The 22644-nt window shown below is 42.5% G+C and overlaps 2 protein-coding genes across 2 annotated transcripts in view; both read right to left on the reverse strand.

Annotated features, from left to right (window-relative positions):
* Positions 1 to 7820: 7820 nt before the first annotated feature.
* LOC124064385 lies at positions 7821 to 12198 on the reverse strand. Its single transcript, XM_046398805.1, has 5 exons — positions 11050 to 12198; positions 10514 to 10739; positions 10086 to 10474; positions 9158 to 9298; positions 7821 to 8418 (listed from the first exon to the last, which is right to left on the reverse strand). The coding sequence occupies exons 1-5, from the start codon at positions 11252 to 11254 to the stop codon at positions 8069 to 8071; spliced, it is 1311 nt and encodes a 436-aa protein (XP_046254761.1). The 5' UTR covers positions 11255 to 12198; the 3' UTR covers positions 7821 to 8068.
* Positions 12199 to 18269: 6071 nt separating this feature from the next.
* Positions 18270 to 22644, reverse strand: part of si:cabz01068815.1 (solute carrier family 51 subunit beta) — a 39009-nt gene continuing 34634 nt past the window's right edge. Inside the window, exons 5-6 of the mRNA XM_046376236.1 lie at positions 19135 to 19225; positions 18270 to 18722 (exon numbers count right to left, since the gene is read on the reverse strand). Of these exons, the coding sequence (XP_046232192.1) occupies positions 18398 to 18722; positions 19135 to 19225 (416 nt within the window). The 3' untranslated portion in view covers positions 18270 to 18397. The remainder of the gene's footprint in view (positions 18723 to 19134; positions 19226 to 22644) is intronic.

Genomic DNA, 22644 nt, shown 5'->3' on the forward strand with positions numbered 1-22644 from the left:
ATGCCATGCCATGCCATGCCTTGTTTTTTTGTAGATTTTCTGCCACGGTAAGAGTGAGCTTTTTAGTTGGTTTTTGTTCTAATTAATTAAAAGACATTTGTTTTTGGACCTCCACCACGCCTGCTTGCCGCCTCCTTTTGACTCTGCATCGGGGTTCAGTACTTTTCTGCGTCAGCGACGCCATCCAAACCTGACAGAGAGTCTTTATGGATTTACTGGGGCAGCCTGATAGAAGGGAGTTACAGTAATCCAGTCTATATGTAATCAATGCATGGACTATTTTTTCTGCATCTTTCTGACTCAGGATGTGCCTAATCTTTGCGATATTTTGGAGGTGAAAGAATGCAGTCTTTGAAATTTTTGCTATGTGCGAGATAAAGGACATGTCCTGGTCAAAGATAACTCCTAGATTTCTTACAGTGGAGCTTGAGGCCACGGCTAAGCCATCTATCAATGCAATATCACTGCATAATTTATTTCTAAGGTGTTCGGGGCCCAGAACAATAACTTCGGTTTTGTCTGAATTTAGAAGTAGGAAGTTGCTGGTCATCCAGGTTTTTATGTCTTTAAGACCTGATGATGCCTGAAGCTTGACTAGCTGATTTGTTTCATCTGGTTTCATTGATAAGTACAATTGTGTGTCATCCGCATAACAATGAAAATGTATGGAGTGTTTCCTAATAATATCACCAATGGGGAGCATATACAGGCTGAATAATATTGGCCCAAGGACAGAACCTTGGGGAGCTCCATGACTAACTTTTGAGAGTGTGGACGATGTATCATTAACATGAACAAATTGAAATCGCTCTGATAAATAAGACTGAAACCAGCTTAATGCAGTTCCTTTGATGCCGATTAGGTGTTCCAATCTGTGCAGTAATATAGAGTGGTCAATGGTGTCAAATGCAGCACTAAGGTCTAACAGTACAAGGACAGAGATAAATCCCTTGTCTGATGCCAGGAGGAGGTCATTTGTGACTTTGACCAATGCTAATGTTAATAATGTTTCCTCTTCATATATAAGGGTTAGCCTCTGTGTTCCACAAGGTTCAGTGCTTGGGTCGATCCTGTTCACTTTATACATGCTCCCTCTAGGAAATATTAATCAGAAACATGGCATAAACTTTCATTGTTATGCTGATGACACTCAGCTGTATTTATCCTTAAAGCCTGAAGAAACAGAGCCGTTAGCCAGACTCCAGGCATGTCTTAAGGACATAAAGGACTGGATGACTTCCAATTTTTTATTATTAAACTCAGACAAAACTGAGATCATTGTTCTAGGCCCCAAACACCTTAGAACTAGAATAGCTGATAATATTGTCTCTCTGGACAACATTACGTTGGCCCCCAGTACGACTGCGAGGAACCTTGGCGTTATCTTTGATCAGGACATGTCATTTTTCCATCACATTAAACAGACCTCTAAGACCGCCTTCTTTCACCTGCGTAATATTGCTAAGATTAGGAGCGTCCTCTCTCAGAGTGACGCTGAAAATTTTGTCCATGCTTTCGTTACTTCTAGGCTGGACTACTGCAACTCACTATTGTCAGGATGTCCAAATTACTCTATTAATAGCCTGCAGGTGATCCAGAATGCAGCAGCTAGAGTTTTAACTTAGCTTCTCTCCACTGGCTTCCGGTAAAATTCAGAATAGACTTTAAAATTCTCCTACTTACATATAAGGTCCTAAATGGACTAGCCCCATCATACCTGCAGGATCTAATAGTCCCATATATTCCTAATAGATCACTCAGATCAGGCAGTGCAGGTTTACTTGCAGTTCCCAGAAAATCACAAAAGTAGAACGGGAGGACGAGCCTTTAGCTATCAGGCACCCCTACTGTGGAACCAGCTGCCAATCTGGGTTCGACAGGCAGACACCACCTCCACTTTTAAGACTAAACTTAAAACCTTTCTGTTTAGTAAAGCATATAGTTAGCCCCAAATAAAGTGTGTAGGGCTGGTAGGCATAGTTACACTCACCTCATGATATATAGCCACAGGTAGAATAGGTCTGACTAACTGTTAATCTTTAAATCTCTATCATAGCTAAGCTGCTATAGGCCTATGCTGCCGGGGGACACAAACATGATCCACCGAGCAGTTTCCCCTCCTCCTTTTCCTCTTCTATCCTCTCCCCTCGTCAGATTAACATACAGTTCATTATTTTATGTCACTAACTGTGTGTCCAGTTCTCCTCGTGGTCTTGTGTCTCTCCCTCCCCTTCTCTCTCTCTCTATATATATATCTTTCTGCAGGTATCTCTCCATCCAGATCTTCAAGTTGAACTGTGGCCGCTCTATGACCAACCCAATGTCTACCGTTGACATCTGCCTGTCATTCTTCTGTGGACCGACTATCGGCGGGGTGGTTCTCCCTACGGGCCGAAATTCAACTGATAGGATAGTGATTTTCAACATCACATAAAAAATACATGAATGTTACAGCAGTTCATTATAATTTCATTCTTACAATTTCAGTCTTGCGAAATGTTAAAATCATATTGAGGTGGTAGCAAAAGTGAAACTAAACAGTTGAGATTTTGTTTTACTTGTCTTTTTAGTAATGTCACTTTCATGTTGTTAACTGCTTTCCTGCCTGTACAACATCCATTGCACGTCTGCCCGTCCTGGGTGAGGGATCCCTCCTCTGTTGCTCATCCTGAGGTTTTATTCCATTGTCCATTTTCCACCATTGTCCCAACCACAACCGTAAACTGTTACCCCAATAACAAGCCGTGGGTAACCAAGGACATCAAAGCCATCCTCAATGACAAGAAGAAGGCTTTCAGAGCAGGCAGGCTGGGTGGACCACTCTCACCTGGGTACCACATGCACTCCTCCCCCACCCACCACCTCAATGATGACCTTCACAGCTGATCAGGTGAGAAGACAGCTGCAGAGACTCCATGCAAGCAAAGCTGCAGGCCCAGATGGTGTGAACTGCAGGGTCCTGAAAGCCTGTGCCCCCCAGCTAAGAGGAGTACTTCATCATCTCTTCAACCTGAGTCTGAGTCTTCAGAGGGTCCCCGTGGTGTGGAAGAAGTCATGCCTCGTTCCTGTCCCAAAGACACCACGTCCCAGTGACCCCAAGGACTACAGGTCTGTGGCTCTGACGTCACACATCATGAAGACCCTGGAAAGACTCCTGGAAAAGCTCCGGCCCATGGTCCAACCACTTCAGGATCCCCTTCAGTTCGCCTACCAGCCGTCTTAGAGTGGACGATGCCATCATCTACCTGCTGAACAGGGTCTACACCCACCTGGACAAGCCAGCAAGCACTGTGAGAATCATGTTCCTTGATTTCTCGAGTGCTTTTGACACCATCAGGCCGGCTTTGTTGGCTGAGAAGCTGACAGCGATGCAGGTGGATGCCCCACTGGTGTCCTGGATCGCAGACTATCTGATGGGCAGACCGCAGTATGTACGCCTGAAGTGCTGCTTATCAGATGAAGTGATCAGCAACACCGGCGCTCCACAGGGGCCTGTCTTCTTTCCCTTCCTCTTCACTATTTACACCACAGACTTTAAGCACTGCACAGAGACCTGCCATCTTCAGAAATTTTCTGATGACTCTGCAGTGGTTGGGTGTATTACTGGAGGGGGGGTGAGAGAGAGTACAGGACGGTAGTGGACAAGTTTATCACATGGAGTGGGAAAAACCACCTACAGGTCAATGTGACAAAGACCAAGGAACTGGTGGTGAACCTGAGGAGAACTAAGGCTCCAGTGACCCCTATCAATATCAAAGGGGTCACTGTGGAGGAGTACAAATACCTAGGGGTGTACTTGGACCACAAACTGGATTGGTGCAAGAACGTGGACACTGTCTACAGAAAGGGCCAGCGCCGCCTCTATTTTCTGAGGCAGCTGTGGTCCTTCAACATCTGCAGGACGATGCTGAGGATGTTCTATGAGTTGGTGGTGTCCAGTGCCATCACATATGCTGTTGCCTGTTGGGGCAGTTGCCTGAGGGTGAGGGACACCAACAGACTCAATAGAATCATTAAGAAGGCCAGTCATGTTGTGGGAGAGGAACTGGATTCTCTGACAGTGGTGTCTGAGAGGAGGATGTTGTCCAAAATAAGGACTATACTGGACTTTCCGTCTCACCCTCTCCACAATGTGCTGATCAGTTACAGGAGCTCGTTCAGCAACAGACTCTTACTCCCACGATGCACTACAGAGCGACACAGGAAATCATTCCTGCCTGTCGCCATCAAACTACTAAACTCAGCACTGTGGCAAACACACTTACTTTATATATGTATACAAAGTATATATTGTTTTTACACATGTACATACCTGTATTTTTAATTTTTTTTTAAAATTTTGAACACATGTAAATACCTGTACTTTTAGATTTTAGATTTATACTTATCTTGTTTTGTTTATCCTATTTTTCTACCTTTCACTTTTCTTTCTTGGTTGGGAATACTGCAAGTGCAATGTCTGTACAAAAAAGAATTTCCCTTTGGGGATAAATAAAGGAATTCTGATTCTGATTCTCATAATGGGGATCCAAAGCGTGTGATGAAGTGGTTGTTTCAGCCCCTTGATCTGGGATTGGGAATGCTGTGGTGTACACTATGGAGCATAAAAATCGTGGTTGCGACAACGCCACCTGGGGAATTGCACCCCAGGAAATCTGAGCTCGACTGTGTTGGTTATTTAGACCAAGGCCACACAGATTCAGTACCACGGGGCGAGATGGTTCCACAACAAAAACAATTTATTAACAAATGAAATAAACAAAATACAATTCAAAAACAGTCACACCAATTAAACACACAATAAAATAAACCAAGGGGCAAATGAAGCTGGCCAGGGCTACCGTGCGGCAGGACAACCACAAGACAAGGAGGAGGGAGGTCCTCAAAAGAATCACCTGTGAAACTACACACACATGCACACACAAAACCAAAAAAAGGGGGGGATCGTGAAGAGCACACCTCCACCACCAGGGATTAACGGCCACAGGGAGCCCACGACACCTGACAACAAAAGAAACGATAAATAAAACAAGCCCAAAGGTTAGTATAACTGGCGTGAACTAAACAAACATTTACCTCAAGAAAGAAAAAAAGAAAAAAAAATAGTAAACTCATCAATACAATAAAAGAAAAAAAACCAACACAGAAAAAAAGGGGAGGAACAAACTCCACATAAGGCCAAAACAGCAATAAAGCCAATACAATAAAAGAGCCAAACGGTCGTAGAGCCAGAACGGTAGTAGAGCCAAAATGGCAGCGCAGACCCAGAGAAGGGTGACTGATATTCGCCGGCAGTTTACCCTCGCCTCGTTCCGTAAGGCTACGGCCACGCCAGAAAGAGGCAGAAGACAACCAGCTCCCGTCACGGGTCAATCACTCAGCTGCACCACAACACCAAAACAATCAGCTGGGGAACGAGGGACAGAGCTGCTGGACAGCGGACAATCGCGGACTTACCGAAAGGGCAGGTGAGCATCTCCAGGAAAAACTACCAGCGGGGCGACACATCCCCACGGCCCGGCAGCCGGTCGCGCTCTACAAAGCAAAGATCGCGTCACCAAAACCACCGCGCTGTGCATACACCAGCAACGAAAGAGTAGCAGAATACATTACCTGAGCGAAGAGGATCATACGCCCACAACGACCATGTCACACAATCACGGTGGCCACAGGAAGGAAGCGGAAGAGGAAGAGGCAAGTGCATCGCACATCTATATATAGAGACACATTGCACTGCCCCTCAATTAAAGCGCTCCGTCCTTTGGCACAATGCCATATAGTGGCAGGGAAAGAGACGACAGGTCACACCTCCACCCATCTAGAAAACTGATCCACAATGACCAGGACATACCTGTTTACAGAGGATGAGATGGGGAATGGGCTCAATACGTCAAGATGCAACCGGTCCATAGGTGCTCCAGTCTGATAAGTCTGCAGCCTGGCTCTTTGTGTGGGACTGCTTGATTTTTGAGCTTTGCACTGAGGGCACCTTTGAATGACCACCCATGCCATACCAATGGTAACTTTGCCAGAGACGTTGCAGAGTCTTTGCCTCTCCTAAATGTCCAGACTGTGGAGGGTTATGACAAGCCTGCATGATATCAATTTGCAATGAAGTGGGGACCAGTAACAGCAAGGATGGATTACTTCTGACAGCATTTTCCCAGCAGTAGTGTAAGACTCACTGGTGAAGTTCAATTTGGGGCCAACAGAGCCAATACTATTGCTTCCTTGCCTGCTTGATAGCAGTTGCAGTCTGGTAACCCCTCTGTGTTGCACCTAGACAGCGCGTCTGCACTCTAAGTCCTCCTCCGACTGGAGGTGCGATAGCACTGTGCCAGTACTGTGGTTACAGGCATCTGTGTCAAGGATGATGTGGCCCGTGGGTGTCGGATAAGAACCAGAACAGGAGCAGTAGTTAGTGCCTTTCTGAGCTGCAGAAAGGCGTTTTGTTGAAATTCACCCCACTGGAACTCTGCTGTCTTTTTAAGGAGATTATTTAGGGGGCTAGCAAACACATCAAATGCAGACAGTAGTAGTTGCATAGCCCTAGAAAAGCTTGCAGTTGCTGAGTGTTCTTGGGAGGTTGCCACTCCTGCATATCCTTGACCAGCGCTGTGTTGGGACTTATCCCCTCTCCGCCGACCATGTGCCCCAGGGAAATGACCTTTTCTCTCAACAGCTGACATTTCTTGGGTTTGGAGCGCTCAAAGGACAGTTGGGTAACGTGTTGCATCGCTTCCAGTTTCTGCTCTGTCCTACTCATTCACTTGCTTGCGTTTGATGCTCAATTTACTTCTATCGACATAGTTTAGCTTAGTCCTAGCATGGCTTCTTCTACTCGGTCTCCCTCTGCCTCTCCCTCTCCCGTCTTCTGCAAGGTGTGTGAAATTTTAAGCTATTCTTCTGCCTCCTTTACTGACAGTGAGATGTGCAGAAAGTGTAGCTTATTCATAGCTTTGGAGGCGAGGCTAAGTGAGTTAGATACCCGGCTCCATACTGTAGATCATAGTCCAGTGTCGGTGGAATACTGTAGAAACTTGTAAAAATGGGCTATACAAATAAAGTTGACTTGACTTGACTTGACTTGACTAGAATGTGATCTTTACAGTGAAATAAGCTAATGAGTTAAAAGTTTCACATTTAAAAATGAAAACCCCAAAAATAATAATAATAATACATGAACAGAATACCACAGAAATAGCTCAGACAAGAGATGGCTTGTGACAAACAGTGGGCATTTATTAAAGCTGAACATTTCTAGTATCAGACCCCATTAACATAACATTGCATGTATTAAATGTTGTATTGTCCTCCTGGATAAAAACTGAGTGGGTATGCTTTGACTGTTTGGAAAAGTTACTGCATCAACTGCATAGCAGCGAAAAAAAAAAAATTAAACGAACTAAATGACACATATTCCATTAACAACAACTAAACATATCATATAGTCGAAAAATTAACTTGGGTATTTGAGACAGTATGATCTGAACTATACTGGCTAAATAAAGCCCCACTCGAAGTCCATCATATTTTTTAAGAGAGTGGCGACCTGGGGATTGACTGTGGTTGCCTTTTTCTGGACCAGCTTCCCTGTCCTCTTTGACACCACCTTCCCCTGGCTGGTCTTTCTTCCCCTCTCAGGGTTAATTCCAACGAAGCGGCTAAAATGTAATAATAGAGAAAGTATATAAGATATTAGATGTGGTAAGTAAAGATCATTTGCATTTAATATGGAACCTTATCACGTTAATTGAATAAAAAATTGAGATGTCTTTTCATGATAATGACCCCTGTGTCTCATAATTATGAGAGAATGATCTCATTTTGAGAAACTGTTCATGAGAAACAAAACATTCTCGATTCAGGATTACAACAGATCAACTGCTGCCATTATTACAATATTTATTTAACTTTGATTTGAGGTATTAGGAAACATTGTTATCTTTGGGAAATTTATCAGCAGTGATTTCTAGGACTTTGGTCTGCAAACTTCAAGATATACTTTTTGAAGACTGTATTTCAGGCTCCTAAACCATGGTGTCTACTGTCAACTTAAAAAGAGCCACTACAGAAGGACATGTAGAGCACCACACAAAGAGACATGGCCAGTCTGAACAGCCCCATGCCAGAGAGCTGGCAAAAGGAAGCAGGCTATGCTTTGATATGCATGAGATAGGTGCAGTAACTGTAATTGTAAAGGTAGAATACCAGCATGGCTTATAATAAATGACAATTCAACATTCCTGAACAGAGCTGGGAAAAGGGGTAACATATATTCAAACAATATTTCTGGCAGGAAAATGTACCTTTGAACAAACTCCAGTGTCCTTGCAGCTTCTTCTTGGTATTGCAGGTTGAAAACATAGTAGGTGGCGAAAACTGCAGCAAGCCCTGTGATGAAGGTTTTTTGGATGCCTTTGTGGCAGAGTTCAGGAGGGAAGTAAAAAATAAATGACAGTTGCTGACAACGCCACCTGGAGGAGCAGTGCCTCAACCCCAGGAAATGCACACAGGTCCAGGTCACACACAGGGCAAGGGACGGGTAGAAAAAAACAATTTTTATTAAATCACAAAAAGAGAAGAAAAACGAGCACACAATAAAATTTGATCAAAAATGCTAACATTTGTAGCCTATCACGAACAAGGTACATTGGGGCCCTGCAAAGTCAAAAAAACCAAGAGCCAACAGGGCTGTGGTGTACTGAGGGTGGGAAGGAAAAAAAGAAAAGGGAGCAACCTACACACCGTGACACTGCAATCTAATAAAATAAGGATGTGAAGACAAAACCCAGCACCAGGAAATGGGGACCACTGCCACCACCAGGCCACAGCTCCTGTACAGCAAAAACAAAAAAAAGAAATTAATCACAGGGACCCAACAACATGGCAACTTAAAATACAGACACTCACACACTCCAATAAACAAAACAAGGAAGAAAAATAAAAAGGAAAGGAAAAACTCATTAACTAAACCGACTTAACTAAATTTAACCCAGAAACAATACACAGAAGTATAGAAACACAAATACAAAAGTTGAACCTAATTTTACACAAGAAATCAAAATAATAATCCAGAGAAACAAAACCAAGAATAAAACACCAACCGCCACCAATGCATTCAATTCAGTCTTTAAACAGTCCCTTGGAAGCACACGCTCCGCGTCCGGAACGACTTCGCGTCCCGAGCGAGAACAGCGGCGCAACCAGAACAGCAGCACAACCAGACCACCGATAAGAAGGGGAGGGAAGGGAGGCCACGCTAACGGTGGGTGAGCCACTCCCGTCACAACCACCGCTGCAGATCAAAAAGAAAACAGCGTCAGCACAGAGAGATCCAGCTAGCACAATATTGCAACAACCTACCGTGTCAACACCGCAGGCGGACCCAGGCAAGAGGACACGACAGTCCCACCGCATACACGCCGCCACAACGCACTTCTGTTGCAAATCACTAGTTTCCGCAACTTGAGATAGCAAAAAGAATGATGAGAGAACTACATACATAGCAGTCCACAATAAAACTCAAGTTTAGGATACAGATACAGAAAGAGAAATTCGACAGACAGAGAGCTTTTACGACACTTACCCTGTAAAATCAGTCGTGGACTGGTTGGGATGGTCAAGGTGCGTTCAACATCGGCTGCAGTGGCAGACATCTGTAGAAATGGACAACAGTACCCAAATTAAGAATGGAATTTCATGTACAGTCAACATAGACACAAGAAATAATGCTCAACAAAACTTACATCAGCAAAGAGTATCAGTCCCTCTATTCTCTCATCAAAGTAGGCCATCAACAACTGGATAATGTGAAGAGTCAGTTCTCCATCTTCAGACTTTACATCTTTGTTCTCCAGTTTTGTCCTTAAATACTTCTCTATTCCTTGCCCACATTCTTCAATAGATAGCTCCAAGGCACGCAAAACGCTGATGTCAGTTAGTAACTCGAAGTGACAGTAGATACCCCTTACGGTAAAAAGGTCTGATTGATTCTGATTGAGTCTGATTGATTTGTTTACGCTGAAGACAAAATGTTGTTTTCATGAGGTTTATCACTTCTGCCTTCTAACTACCTTGAATACCTTCCTGCCTGTAGATGTTCACCAACTGTTGCCTCTTCTGCTCCAGTGTCTCATTGGTTTCTTCAGGTGGAGGGTCTGGCTGAAATTGTGTGCACCCATAAGAATCAGTTGGCCTCTGCAGTTGTCCAGACCATCTTGATGTTCGGTGTCGTTTCAATGTCCCTGCATGGTTTATGTTCTCAATTCGTGTTTTCAATTGAGAAAGGAGTGATGTAAAACCACCAGCAATAATGACACCTCTTGTTGTCATATCAGCAAAGCTACTGGGGTACTGCTTAACAATGTTTTGGCAGATGATACGACATTCGCTGCATGTGGGGTTGACCTCGTACTTTCTCATTTCATCAGCAACAATTCGTATCATCTGGCGTCGCTTATCAGGAGCAGGTCTCCGGCCGTTGGCAATAGCTGACTACAATTCCTCTGGCATTTTATCCCATGGAACTTCAAAGGTTTCATGCCACTTACTGGATATGTTGGCTGATTGTCTTAGCCTGTGCGAAGTACACGGTGTTGATGGTTCTGAAGAAGAGAGAGAGCTTGAAAGGCTGGACAGTGAAGATGAAGAGCAAGGCAATGGACTGGAGAGTGAAGTCAGACTTGCATGTGTTGAGTCATCTGGCAACATTTGTAGATCAAGTGTGACTGTAGCAGCTGTAGTAACACATGGTAATAAAATATATTACATCGCTATTTCATATATTTGTCACATATGCATGCAACTCATATCATGAACACTAGAGACTGTGAATTTGTATGGCGATTACATTTGTTGTTTTGAATACGCTTAAAGCTACAGTACAATAATAGAAAATGCCTATGGTAGGACTGTGTATAGTCTGTGGCCAGCCCAAATCACTACTTAATTCTGTGTTCATTCCATATGTCAGCTGAGTGTAAACTGTTTTTGGCCAAGTACTGCAGCTTTAACTGGACAGGAAAACACTATATTGATAATACTTACCCATTCTGAATGCCTCCAGAAGTTTCCTTTGCTGGATAACAGGCAAGAGGTCTTTGATGTCATCCTGCTGCACATATTTGAGGTCCTCTGTCGATTCTGCACCTGAGATTTCAAGAGCTGTGATGACCTGTTTTTGAGTATCCTCAGACAAATTGGGCAAAGCCTTGAGGATGATGAGCTTTATTTCATCACCAATGGAAGACATGAATCTAAAATGTTTGGACAGAATGATGAAGAGTTAGCAAAGACATACCCCAAACTGAATACTCAGGCAGTGGGTAGTGATCAAGAAGCTCTGATTGACTGACACTGTAGTAGGCTTCCTGCATTGGTGAAGTGAGGTAAGCATTAATCTCTGGTTGACGAATAGCCTGGTATACCTCAGTGATGAAGTACACTGCTGAATTCTTATTGATGACAGCCTTTTTGATTTTTCCTACAAGACCATCATCATTATGACCTACAACAACAAACATGTTGCTCTTATATGTTGTCCCTTTTACTGTCACATTATGAGTAATGAGGGCATTTAGAGGATCAAAATTAAGATGAGCAACTGACTGTCTGATCTTATCATTGTGGTCTCCCACAATAAATTCAGTTCCCTTCTCTACCACAACAGATGGTCGAAACAGGGTTCCAGCACTTAGAAAAGACTGCAAAAGCTGATGTCTTTCAGCAAGGGTTCCACAGAGGTTTTTGAAATTATGCAGCCTTCTTGCACACTGCTTGAAATAAGTATGCTTACTTTCAAATCTCAATGTACATAGATGGATGAGTGGCCCAAAGTGAACAATGAGTTCTGGATAATGATTTAGATAGTGATGCTTAGGCTTGAGTGGATGATCTGCAAAAGTCTGCATTCTGATATGCAAATACTCATCTATCAGGACTCTTAAATATGCTACCTGGCCTGTGGAAATGGTTGGAGCACATACAAACTCCACAATCTCTCTCAGCTGTAAAATAAGCTCCCATACCTCACTCTCTCCAGAGCTTTTTATTTTATCACCAATTAATAATGTCAACAGTCTCAGGAAACACCAATTCTGAACTGCATGTCCAGAGAGTTTTCCAGCCCCTGGGTTTACCTCACAAGGTTTGTTGTTGGCATCGTTACCCAGATATTTAAATTGATTAATGCGCCGATTCAGTTCAACATAAAGTAAATAAAGTACACAAGTAAACTGTTTCTCTTTTGAAACAAGGTGGTTGAGGTACAATGCCAAATCTGTAGAGACAATACCCTCAAGAAGGTCATGGCCCAGACAAGGAGGTAATCCAGGCTGACATATGTGAAAATATGCCAGCTGATTGAAAATGGAGTCAAATTTAACACCACAACAGCCCCTTGCTTCCACATTATGACTCGTAGCGTCAATGTTTTTATGATACGATTGTGGTGTGCGGTCAGGGCCCTTAGCCAGAGGATCTGCCTGAAATGCTTCCCGATTAATCTCACAATATCTGCAAAAATGTGAGCTCTTGCTAAAATTTTCAGTGAAGCCCCCAATGTTGTGTGAACCCAAATTGTCTCCTGCTATGGCACACAGGGTTCCCTTGTAGAGTTGGCCATCTGACAGAGTTACTCCACACAGTCTTGCTCTCGACAAAGCAGCACAAGTTGCATGTGATCAATACTTGATCTGTTGTAGGGCAAAATATTTGCAAGGGTAAGATACACTGCCAAAATCTTGTGCTTTTTCCTCCCGGACCCCAGGGGGTTCACAACTTCAAAGGAATCCTGATACAGGATTACACCTAATGAACGGTCTGTGTGCTTGAGCAGCAAGTTCTTTTCAATATTTGTACCATCCCACACATCCTGTAAAACATTATTAGGTTGCACTCTGGTTTTTGCCTGCTGCAGTTCCTCCCTCACTGACTCTGAGGACAAGAGAGACTCAATGGTGTTTTTCACAGGAACATATTGTCCAAAACATTCTTTGCCTGACTCATTCTGACCAAAATATATGGACACTGGCTCAACATAATTGAAGTTACTTTTAAAAAAGGTTTTTCTTTTATAGTCAGTTTTGAGCGTGTGCATATTGCTAGCCCTATGGAGATCCTCATTTTTCAGTGTATCTATGACAGTATTTATGTCAGCTTCAGAAAGTCCAAGTGATGTCAACTTCTCATTAAGCTTGGAAAGTAGGTGAGACTGGTTTATGTCATGTATTTCCTGATAATGTTCAATTATTGTTTGAATGGTGGACGATGGAAGGAGGGATTTAGCTTGCAATTTCAAATAAAACAAGACCAAATGTCTGACAAATTCCCCTTCATCTGCTTTTTCTGGGTAGACCTCCATATCTTCATCACTGGACTGACTGGGATTCGCAAGCTGTGTATTACAGCCCTCATCATTTTGATCACTGATGCTGCTTGTACTTGCAATGGAATCAACTAGACTTGCTTCAGAGCAATTTTTATGCTTTCTGGACACATGTGATGTGAATGTAGGGGACGTGACTGTCTTGCCATCATTTATATGACTTTTCAGGTGCAAGAGAAGACCCCGGATATTCTCACATTTAGTACTACAGAAGTCCATATGACATGTTAAATTTCCTGTATTACCCAGTTTAGCCACATTATTTACGTATTTATGGCAATGAGTGTGAGAGCAAAATGCCGAAAACTTAGAAAAAGCTCTGTTGCATTCAGGGAAACCACACTTGAAAGATGCATTAGGCATACAACTATGAGTTCGCATGTGCCTGACATGTGCAAATGTATTCCTGCAAGTCTTACCACATATGTTGCAAGTTCTCATGTTGTCACTCCTACTAGTAATCTCACCAACACACGATATTTAAGCTACTCTCTCAAGGAAAATAAAAGCATTGCATCAACAACTATTTAACTAACTGTAAACTCCTATAACCCGTTTTACTTGAAAGACTACCACAACAAATGGTAAAATAGAATGTTGTAGCCCACCTCAAGTACGTAAGAAATAAGTAACAAATCAGTTAAGCATCTTATCTTGCACATATGATTAGACTGCAAATTTAGTGAACCACTAATGACCTAGCTTATTTACGCTAACTTAAGTAACGTCCCTCAACAGAGAGCTAAACTTTTGTCCATAAAGTTTTAAGTTATGCTAGCTTGGGGCACGTAATGAGTCGATCTTATCGGCAGAAAAACAGTCAATAAAATGTTAATCCAACACAAAATACTATAATAGCATTATGTTGACTTTTGCAAGATTATATTTACCTTCTTAAGAAAGCCAGGGAATCAGGATGGATGAGGGTACGCTGCGCAGTTGACGAGAGAACCGGGAGAAAACAGCGGGTGGGGCTTCGTCAGTTGCTCCGTCCCATTGGGTCCAGATGAAAACTAATTCTTCATCTTCTTGTTATTGTTTCCTCAATCTTAAATAAAAACACCTATGTGTAGGCCTATTTTTAATTTCATTTAATTTTAAATTTTGCTCAGGTGAATTATTGAACTGACCCAAGATCAAGTCTGATTTAAAAAAATACTGTATCATACCGTGAGATCATACGGTAGCTTGCTGTAAAATAAAAATAAATACTGTATTATACTGTAAGATTTTACAGAAGCTTACTGTTAAGATTTTTTCCCTCAAAGACATGAGAATTTACAGTATTCAACAGTATTAATGAAAAACGGTACACTACTGTGAAATATCCCATATTTTTACAGCAATTTGTTAGTGTATGGTTTGTGTTTGAATGCAGAGTAAATGCTAAATCCACTGAGTTGTAAAACCTTTTTGTCCTTACTTTTGTCTTTACTTTTGGATATACTTTTGCATATGCTATACTTTACTGTGACCATAAGGAACATGCCTTGATCACTGTGTTTTCATTTTTTTGGTATAGTGTTTACAGTTTTTCACAATTGTTAAAACATTTTTTGAATCCTCCTGTCTTTTTCTCAGAATTCTAAACACAAAACTTTTTTGCTCAAACTACATTCACAAAACCTCTGACTCTTTTTGCAAAATCATGCTGTCACCTCAAAATAGTTTTACATGTGCTCAAAAACCAAACCATGTTGTCAGATCTTACACAAATCGACAAAATAGAAAAACTGCTGAGCAGTCATTAAACACTACACCAAAAAAATGAAAACACAGTGGTCAAGGCATGTTGCTTATGGAGAAATGTTTATTGGTTACAATAAAGTATAGCATATGCATTTTGTATCTCCAAAAGTAAAGACACAACTCAGTGGATTTAGCATTTACTCTGCATTCAAACATAAACTATAGTATAATAGGTACTATGGAAAAAAAATCATGCTGAAATTGACAAATACAAATGAAAGTTTCCAGCCTATGTTCAAAGGGCACTCTGTAAACTTGTTTCATTCGCATCCTGTTGTGATGAAGGATACGGTCAATGGTGGAAAGGCTCACACTATTGATTCGAAGTCTGTATGGTTCTCAATAATTTGTTGCTGTATTTCCTGTAGCTGAATGGCATTGTTTTGACAGAGAATGTCATACCATGGCCTCCTGCTGGGGTGTGAACATGGGTGTCCTCCCACCCCTGTTTGGCAGTCTTGCAATTCTGCAAAAAGAGAATGTGCAAAAAATATATATACAGTATACAGTAGTACTTTAAACATTTAATGATAAAACAGTACAGTAAAGTAGACTGTACCTGTTCCCATGTCTGAATCTTATTACAGATTATGTAATACACGCACTTGTCCTCTGTGTCTCTGATCCATTGCTGTCATGAGCTTGCAGGACCAACCTGCTTGCACTCCGAACTGGCTTATATTGGTTGTTATGTTGTCATACATGATGAGAAACAAGTGTGATCAATTTTGAATCGTTGTGTTCAATGAATGACACGTGTTTTATTTGTGTTCATATTTTGCCACTTCTTGTTACCTTTATGCATCACAAGTGCATCACAGTGACAACTGTGTTTTATTGCATGAGAATGTGTTTAGAGTTTTGCAAAAGGAAGGACTGAGATCTGCAAATAGTGTTTTACTAGGTGAAGATAGTTTATGGTTTTGTCAAAATGATGCTTCTATCTATCTATCTATCTCTCTATCTTTGTTCTTTACTTTTTTGTTTGCTTTCCACTTTATCGATATACATGAGTCCAATATCAACAGAGTAATCTGAACTATTCTTTCTTAATTAGTGGTCACTCGATTACTTTTGGTTACTAAAATACAGGGGTGGCTGATTTTACCTACTGGCAGGACTCTTCCTGCCAGAGTTCTTCCAGTAACTGTAGCAACTGAGTAACTTTTTATGGTACTTATCAGCTAAAGTAAACATACAATATTTCCATATTGTCCCCTGCTGATTTAGAACATTATTCCTGTAACTGTACTGTAACGTGTGACTAGATCACAGCATTTTATTACACAGATTAAAACATGAGACTAGGATCACCGGGACAGCACTAGGCTGGTTTAAATCATATTTATCAGATAGATTTCACTTTGTTCATGTTAATGATGTTTCCTCTTCATATATAAGGGTTAATCTCGGTGTCCTACAGGATTCAGTGCTCGGGCCCATCCTATTCACTTTATACATGCTCCCTCTAGGAAATATTATTCAAAAACATATCATAAACCTTCATTGTTATGCTCAGCTGTACTTATCCTTAAAGCCTGAAGAAACAGAGTAGTTAGCCAGGCTCCAGGCATGTCTTAAGGACATAATGAACTGGATGACTTCCAATTTTTTATTATTAAACTCAGACAAAACTGAGGTCATTGTTTTTGGCCCCAAACATCTCAAAACCAGAACAGGTGATAATATTCTCTCTCTGGTCAGCATTACTTTGGCCTCCACTACGACTGTGAGGAACCTCGGCGTTACCTTCGATCAGGATGTGTCATTTATCCATCATATTAAACAGATCTCTAAGACCGCCTTCTTTCACCTCTGTAGTATAGCTATGATCAGAAGCATCCTCTATCAGAGTGATGCTGAAAAACTTGTCTATGCTTTTGTTGCTTCTAGGCTGGACTCCTGCAACTCATTATTATTAGGATTTTATTTAAATTACTCTAATAGCCTGCAGCTGATCCAGAATGCAGCAGCTAGAGTTTTGACAGGAATCAGCAAAAGGGATCATATCTCGCCCGTCTTAGCTTCTCTTCACTGGCCTCCGGTAAAATTCAGAATAGACTTTAAAATTCTCCTACTTACATATAAGGCCCTAAATGGACTAGCCCCACCGACCTCCAGGATCTAATAGTCCCATATATTCCCAATAAAATACTCAGATCAGAGAGTGCAGGTTTACTTGCAGTTCCCAGAATTCACAAAAGTAGAATGGGAGGACGAGCCTTTAGCTATCAGGCACCCCTGCTGTGGAACCAGTTGCCAATCTAGGTTCGACCGGTAGACACCACCTCCACTTTTAAGACTAGACTTAAAACCTTTCTGTTTAGTAAAACGTATAGTTAGCCTCAAACAAAGTGTGTAGGGCTGTGTAAGTGCCAATTCATAACAAAGTTATCTCAAGACACTTTACAGTTGTGTAAGGTGTGTAGTTACAGTCACTAGCTACTATCAGCAGGATAGTTCTCCCTTGTGAGCCGAGACCTGCTCAAGGTTTCTTCCTGTTAAAAGGGAGCTTTTCCTTGCCACTGTCTGCTTGCTCGCGGGTTCAGGCTCTGTGTTTCTGTAAGGTGCTATATAAATAAACTGAATTGAATTGAATTGAATTGACTAAGCAATTGTTGGTTTGCCCCAGTTGTTTCATCAAAGTCACAAATAATAGTTAAAAGCTATAAGAATTTGAGAAAAGGAAACGCAAAATTGCATTTTCAACAAAATGCATAATCACTGAGTTACACACTAATGAGACAATACAGCAGTGAACACAGCACAAACAACAAAAACTAACAGTTTGTGTTTGAAGAGGAAGCTTAACTTTTAATTGACAGCAACAAAAACAGCATACCCATACACTCAGAGCAGGTTGTCAGATACTGTCAGTACCATGACACTTCAGAAAGCTGCACTGTCACTGTTTGAGGCAGTTACGGTGTGAAACTCACCTCTTTACATTTGATTGAGTATTTCATTTTCAGCCAAAGAAATAAACCACCCTCCTTCATGTCACAAATCACCGTTACACATATGGTATATCCCTGTAACACTCTGCTCACATTATAATTTGTTACAGTGAATTTGGACATGTTTCCAAGGATTTATTTCTTTGTGCTCTAAACATAATGCTAGCATCCTTATGAGTTGAGGAGTGGGTGGTGAAAGGTTAAACTGTTTGTGATGAAAGCTGCTAACAAGTCTTAACAAAAAAGTCCAGAGGAGCATGGTAACACTGTGGCACAAGCAGAGAGCATCTGTAATGTGGCGTCTTCACTCCATTGTCTTCACTGCCTCATCAACCTCCAGCTGAACAGCTGGCACCTCTACCTGTTTGAACTCATCATCCGCAGGATCCGAGTACAAACATGAAGTGTTTCCATCCTTCCATGTGACCACTATGTTTCCTGCTTTGAGCTCACTCACCTCCCCGTTGAACGGGGAGGCTTTGTTTCCCTGCAGGGGTCTGTCAAGTGATGGAGATGGTTTGCTGTTGCTGTCATCTCCAAGTGGTGAAATGACCAGCAGCTCCTCACCCTCACTCTTCTGAGTCATAGCTGCTGCTACTGCCTTGTATTTTGCAATCTCTTTTCTGTTCCTGAATGAAAAAGGCAAGGAGCCAAGTGAGTTTTATACACACATCTGCTAACTCTCTCTTTCTCTCACACACACACACACTGATATGTAGGTTGGAGGAGGCATGTTTTTCCCGTACACCAATCCTCGTCTAAACAAAGAATTTATATTTCCAGCAGGTGAGAAAGAGTCTGCATGTTATTTATAGACTAACTACAAATATGTTTACAAATATGTTATTTCAACTCAGCCTTTCTGTCACACATGCAATAGATAAGAATGCATCTCACAGTGTGTGTGTGTGTGTGTGTGTGTGTGTGTGTGTTACATGTGTGAAAGAGCAACTTAATGTGCCAAAATGATTTGCATTGTCCAGAGTTCATACATTACCACCATATATTGACAGACAAATGTTTTATAACTTGAGGTCATACTTGTTAGCCATGGCTCCCATTCCCAACAGCAGAAAGCCAACAAGAAGGCAGATGAATGCCAGTCCCAGCAGCACAAACTTCCATGTAGTCGCTGCAACAGGTACAGGACAACACTGTGGTAAATATACAGCTTGTATGATAATATTAATATTGTGTTTTACAATAAATAAGATAAAACAACCACAAGAGATTGCAGGAGGCAGTTAACATGTGAACAAGTGTCCTGGTTATGATTATTTTGGGGGCAATACTGGTGTTGTGCATGTAAACATCCTTTGCTGGTAGTAGGTAATTGTAGGAGTTCAGACACTGCTTAGCACTTGTATCATTGTGCTGAGTGCCGATCATATGCCGATCATATCCATGCACGCATGGATGAATCAGAATCAGAATTGTCTTTATTGCCGTGTAAGTGAAGAGGTTTCACATTACTCGGAATTTGTCTTGGTGAGTGGTGCATACATAGAACGTAAGAGCAAGAACATATAATAATAGAAAAAAATAAAATAGAATAGAATAAGGTAAAACAAAATAAAATAAGATAAGTAAAATAAATATGGTTCTGGAGGTAGTACAAAAGCAAGGTAGTACAGAGTGGAAGTAGTACAAGTAGGTGAGGTAAACAGTGCAAATGGTCAGCAGGTGGATCATGGCATGAGCATAGATCATGTCTGTACTGAAGTAGGCCTGTGAGAGCTACTGAAGTAGCTAAAGTGCAGGGCAAGGTGCTCAGGGCATGCGCCTATCAGCTTGTCCCCACTTTTACCAGGATCTTCAACTTTTCCCTGGCCCAGGCAGTCATCCCGCAATGCCTAAAATCAGCAACAGTAACAAAAAAGTCTCCCATCACCAATCTGAATGATTACCGTCCAGTGGCCCTCACTCCAGTAATCATGAAGTGCTTTGAGAGACTAGTTCTTCAACACATCAAGGACTACCTCCCCCTAGACTTCGACTCTCACCAGTTCACATATCATGCGAATAGATCCACAGAAGACGCCATTGCCATAGCCCTCCACTCTGCCCTGAACCTCCTAGAGCAGCAGCAGAACTATGTCCGGATGCTCTTTGTGGACTACAGTTCAGCTTTCAGCACAATAATCCCGGACAGACTCACTGCAAAACTGGTCACTCTCAGCCTTCCTCCTCTCACATGTGCCTGGATTAAGGACTTCCTTATAAACTGTCCCCAGGCTGTGAGGCTTGGCCATCACCTCTCCTCCACCCGCACGCTGAGCATCAGCCCCCCAGGGCTGTGTGCTGAGCCCCCTCCTGTACTGCCTCTACACCCACGACTGCAGTTCGACCCACAACAACAACCTTATCGTCAAGTTTGGCCAAGAGCCTTGTGAACAACTTGTTAACATCCTCCTCCTGGATAAAGACGGCTGTGGTGAAGGAGGAGGGGTCCGAGGTGGATACTGGTGGGGTGTCTTCAGGGGTGTGGGGGGTGTGAATGGCCGTGTTGATGGGGTGTGTGGGGGAATCAGGGCCGGCAAATAGTCCATCAAAGCAACAGTAGAACTCATTCAGACTGTTGGCTAGTCGCAGGTCGTTTGTAGAGTGGGGGGCTTTGGGCTTGTAGATGGTGATTTGCCTAAGCCCTTTCCATACAGAGGCCGAGTCATTAGCTGAGAACTGCTGCTGAAGTTTCTCAGAGCACAGTGATTTAGCACTTCTCACCTCCTTGCTAAACCTGTACTTGGCCTCTTTGTAACTGTCTCTATCCCCACTTCTGAATGCAGCCTCCTTCTCTAGCCTCAGCTGTCTGAGTTTAGCTGTGAACCAGGGTTTAGAATTAGAATTAAGAATCATATATATATAAGAATCATATATATATATTTTACATACACACATATTGGGGGTTAAGTGCAATTTTTTCGCATCAATCACTCCACCACACCCAAATTTTTCCTGCCCGTCTGGTGGGGGAATCGAATCGGTGACCCTCCAATCACAAGCCGCTTCTCCAACCTCTGGGCCACGGCAGCCCCCTGTCATTGTTATAACTTACCCACGTGTTGGCCCAATACTGTCCTCACAGTACTGGATATATGAGGTTACAGTGTCTGTATGCTCATCAAGACTATCCGTAGCAGCCCTAAACACATCCCAGTCCATTGAATCCAAACAGAATCGAAGCTCTTCCACAGCCTGGCTGGTCCACTTTTTAGATGTACTCACCACAGGTTTGGCGAGCTTCAGCCTCTGTTTGTATGTGGGAATCAGGTGGACCATGACGTGGTCAGATCAAGAGAGGCGCGGGGCACTGCACGATATGCTCCGCTTATTGTGGTGTAACAGTGATCTAGTGTGTTCTCCTCTCTGGTTGGGAATTTGATTAGCTGATTGTATTTGGGTAGCTCTTGGCTCAGATTTCCTTTATTAAAGTCACCAAGGACAATAACTAAGGAGTCTGGATATGTTTGCTCCAGGGGAGGGGACGGAGCCAAGAAGGCAGCTGGGTTAGAGTCCCTGGGAGGTGAGGATTAAATAAATGTGATATTGTGTGTACGTGTGACATGTCTGGGTAATCGGGGATAAAATAGATAAATAATAAAATTCAGCGGTGTCTTCGGTGCAGAGCACTACAACAGTGTTGTGACAAAACTGTTCAAAACAGACAGCGGAAACCTCACTGTGTCAACGAAAGCTGGCTCAGCTGCGGAAACCTCACGGTGCCAATGGAAGTGGCCGGTATTGGTTACAAGGGTCAGTTGCTCGGGTGAACTCCATACAAATTGACTGGATGTTTTGCTCTGCTCACTGAATAAGACTTGTGGTTTGGGTGAACCCCATACACACCGGTTGGCTGCTGAATTTAGCGTAGAAAATGGAGGGAGTTAAAAAGAAGACAGAAGGATTGATAAAGGAGACAAAAGGGAAAGAGTTAAAGGACAGAGTGTCCTTGGGAAAGATGTTATGGGGCAAGGTAACAGAAAGTAGAAGCCAGGAGGCAGAAAGAAGCAGCAAGTTTATTAAAGAAAGGAAAATGCAGGAAGGAAAGGAAAGCATATGAGGAGGAGGGGAGAAAATGGTCCGAGTTGGCGGTCTGGTGGCAGGGTGCCATCTACACAAAGAGAAGAAAGAAGAGCGGAAAAGCGAGAAGAAGGAGGCCAATGCACCAATCCAACCCCCACCCTATGCTCCTCCCACTGCACCATGTGAGTCCCCTCAGGGAAGGTACCCAACACTGAAAATAGAGAAAGGACATCTTTTCGTAAGTATACCATATCCAACACCCACTGCCTCGGCAGCCAAAGGAGTGTTAGATAACGCCTCAGTCTCAACACAGAACACCTGCAGGTACTAGAACAGACAGATAACGAATCAGAAGTGTCAGAATATCGCGCACTGCCAAGACAAGGCCATCGATAGAATAGCACACATCATACACACACTCCTACCTACGAGGAGTCCTACGAGGACGAAGCGCCCCACGAGCAGCATAAACACTCATAACCTTGAGATAACACACACACTCAACTGCGAACATTTTCCCTTTAATTG

This window comes from Scatophagus argus, chromosome 1, assembly GCF_020382885.2.
Source record: "Scatophagus argus isolate fScaArg1 chromosome 1, fScaArg1.pri, whole genome shotgun sequence".
Taxonomy (NCBI): domain Eukaryota; kingdom Metazoa; phylum Chordata; class Actinopteri; family Scatophagidae; genus Scatophagus; species Scatophagus argus.

Excerpts from the sequence above, each read along its gene's own strand:
- LOC124064385 (XM_046398805.1), bottom strand. The coding sequence starts at position 11,254 with ATGTCTTCCATTGGTGATGAAATAAAGCTCATCATCCTCAAGGCTTTG. Across the intron at positions 10,740-11,049 it reads TCTGGAGGCATTCAGAATGG|CTGCTACAGTCACACTTGAT; the intron begins GTAAGTATTATC and ends GTGTTACTACAG. Across the intron at positions 8,419-9,157 it reads AGTCGTTCCGGACGCGGAGC|GCATCCAAAAAACCTTCATC; the intron begins GTGTGCTTCCAA and ends TCTGCCACAAAG.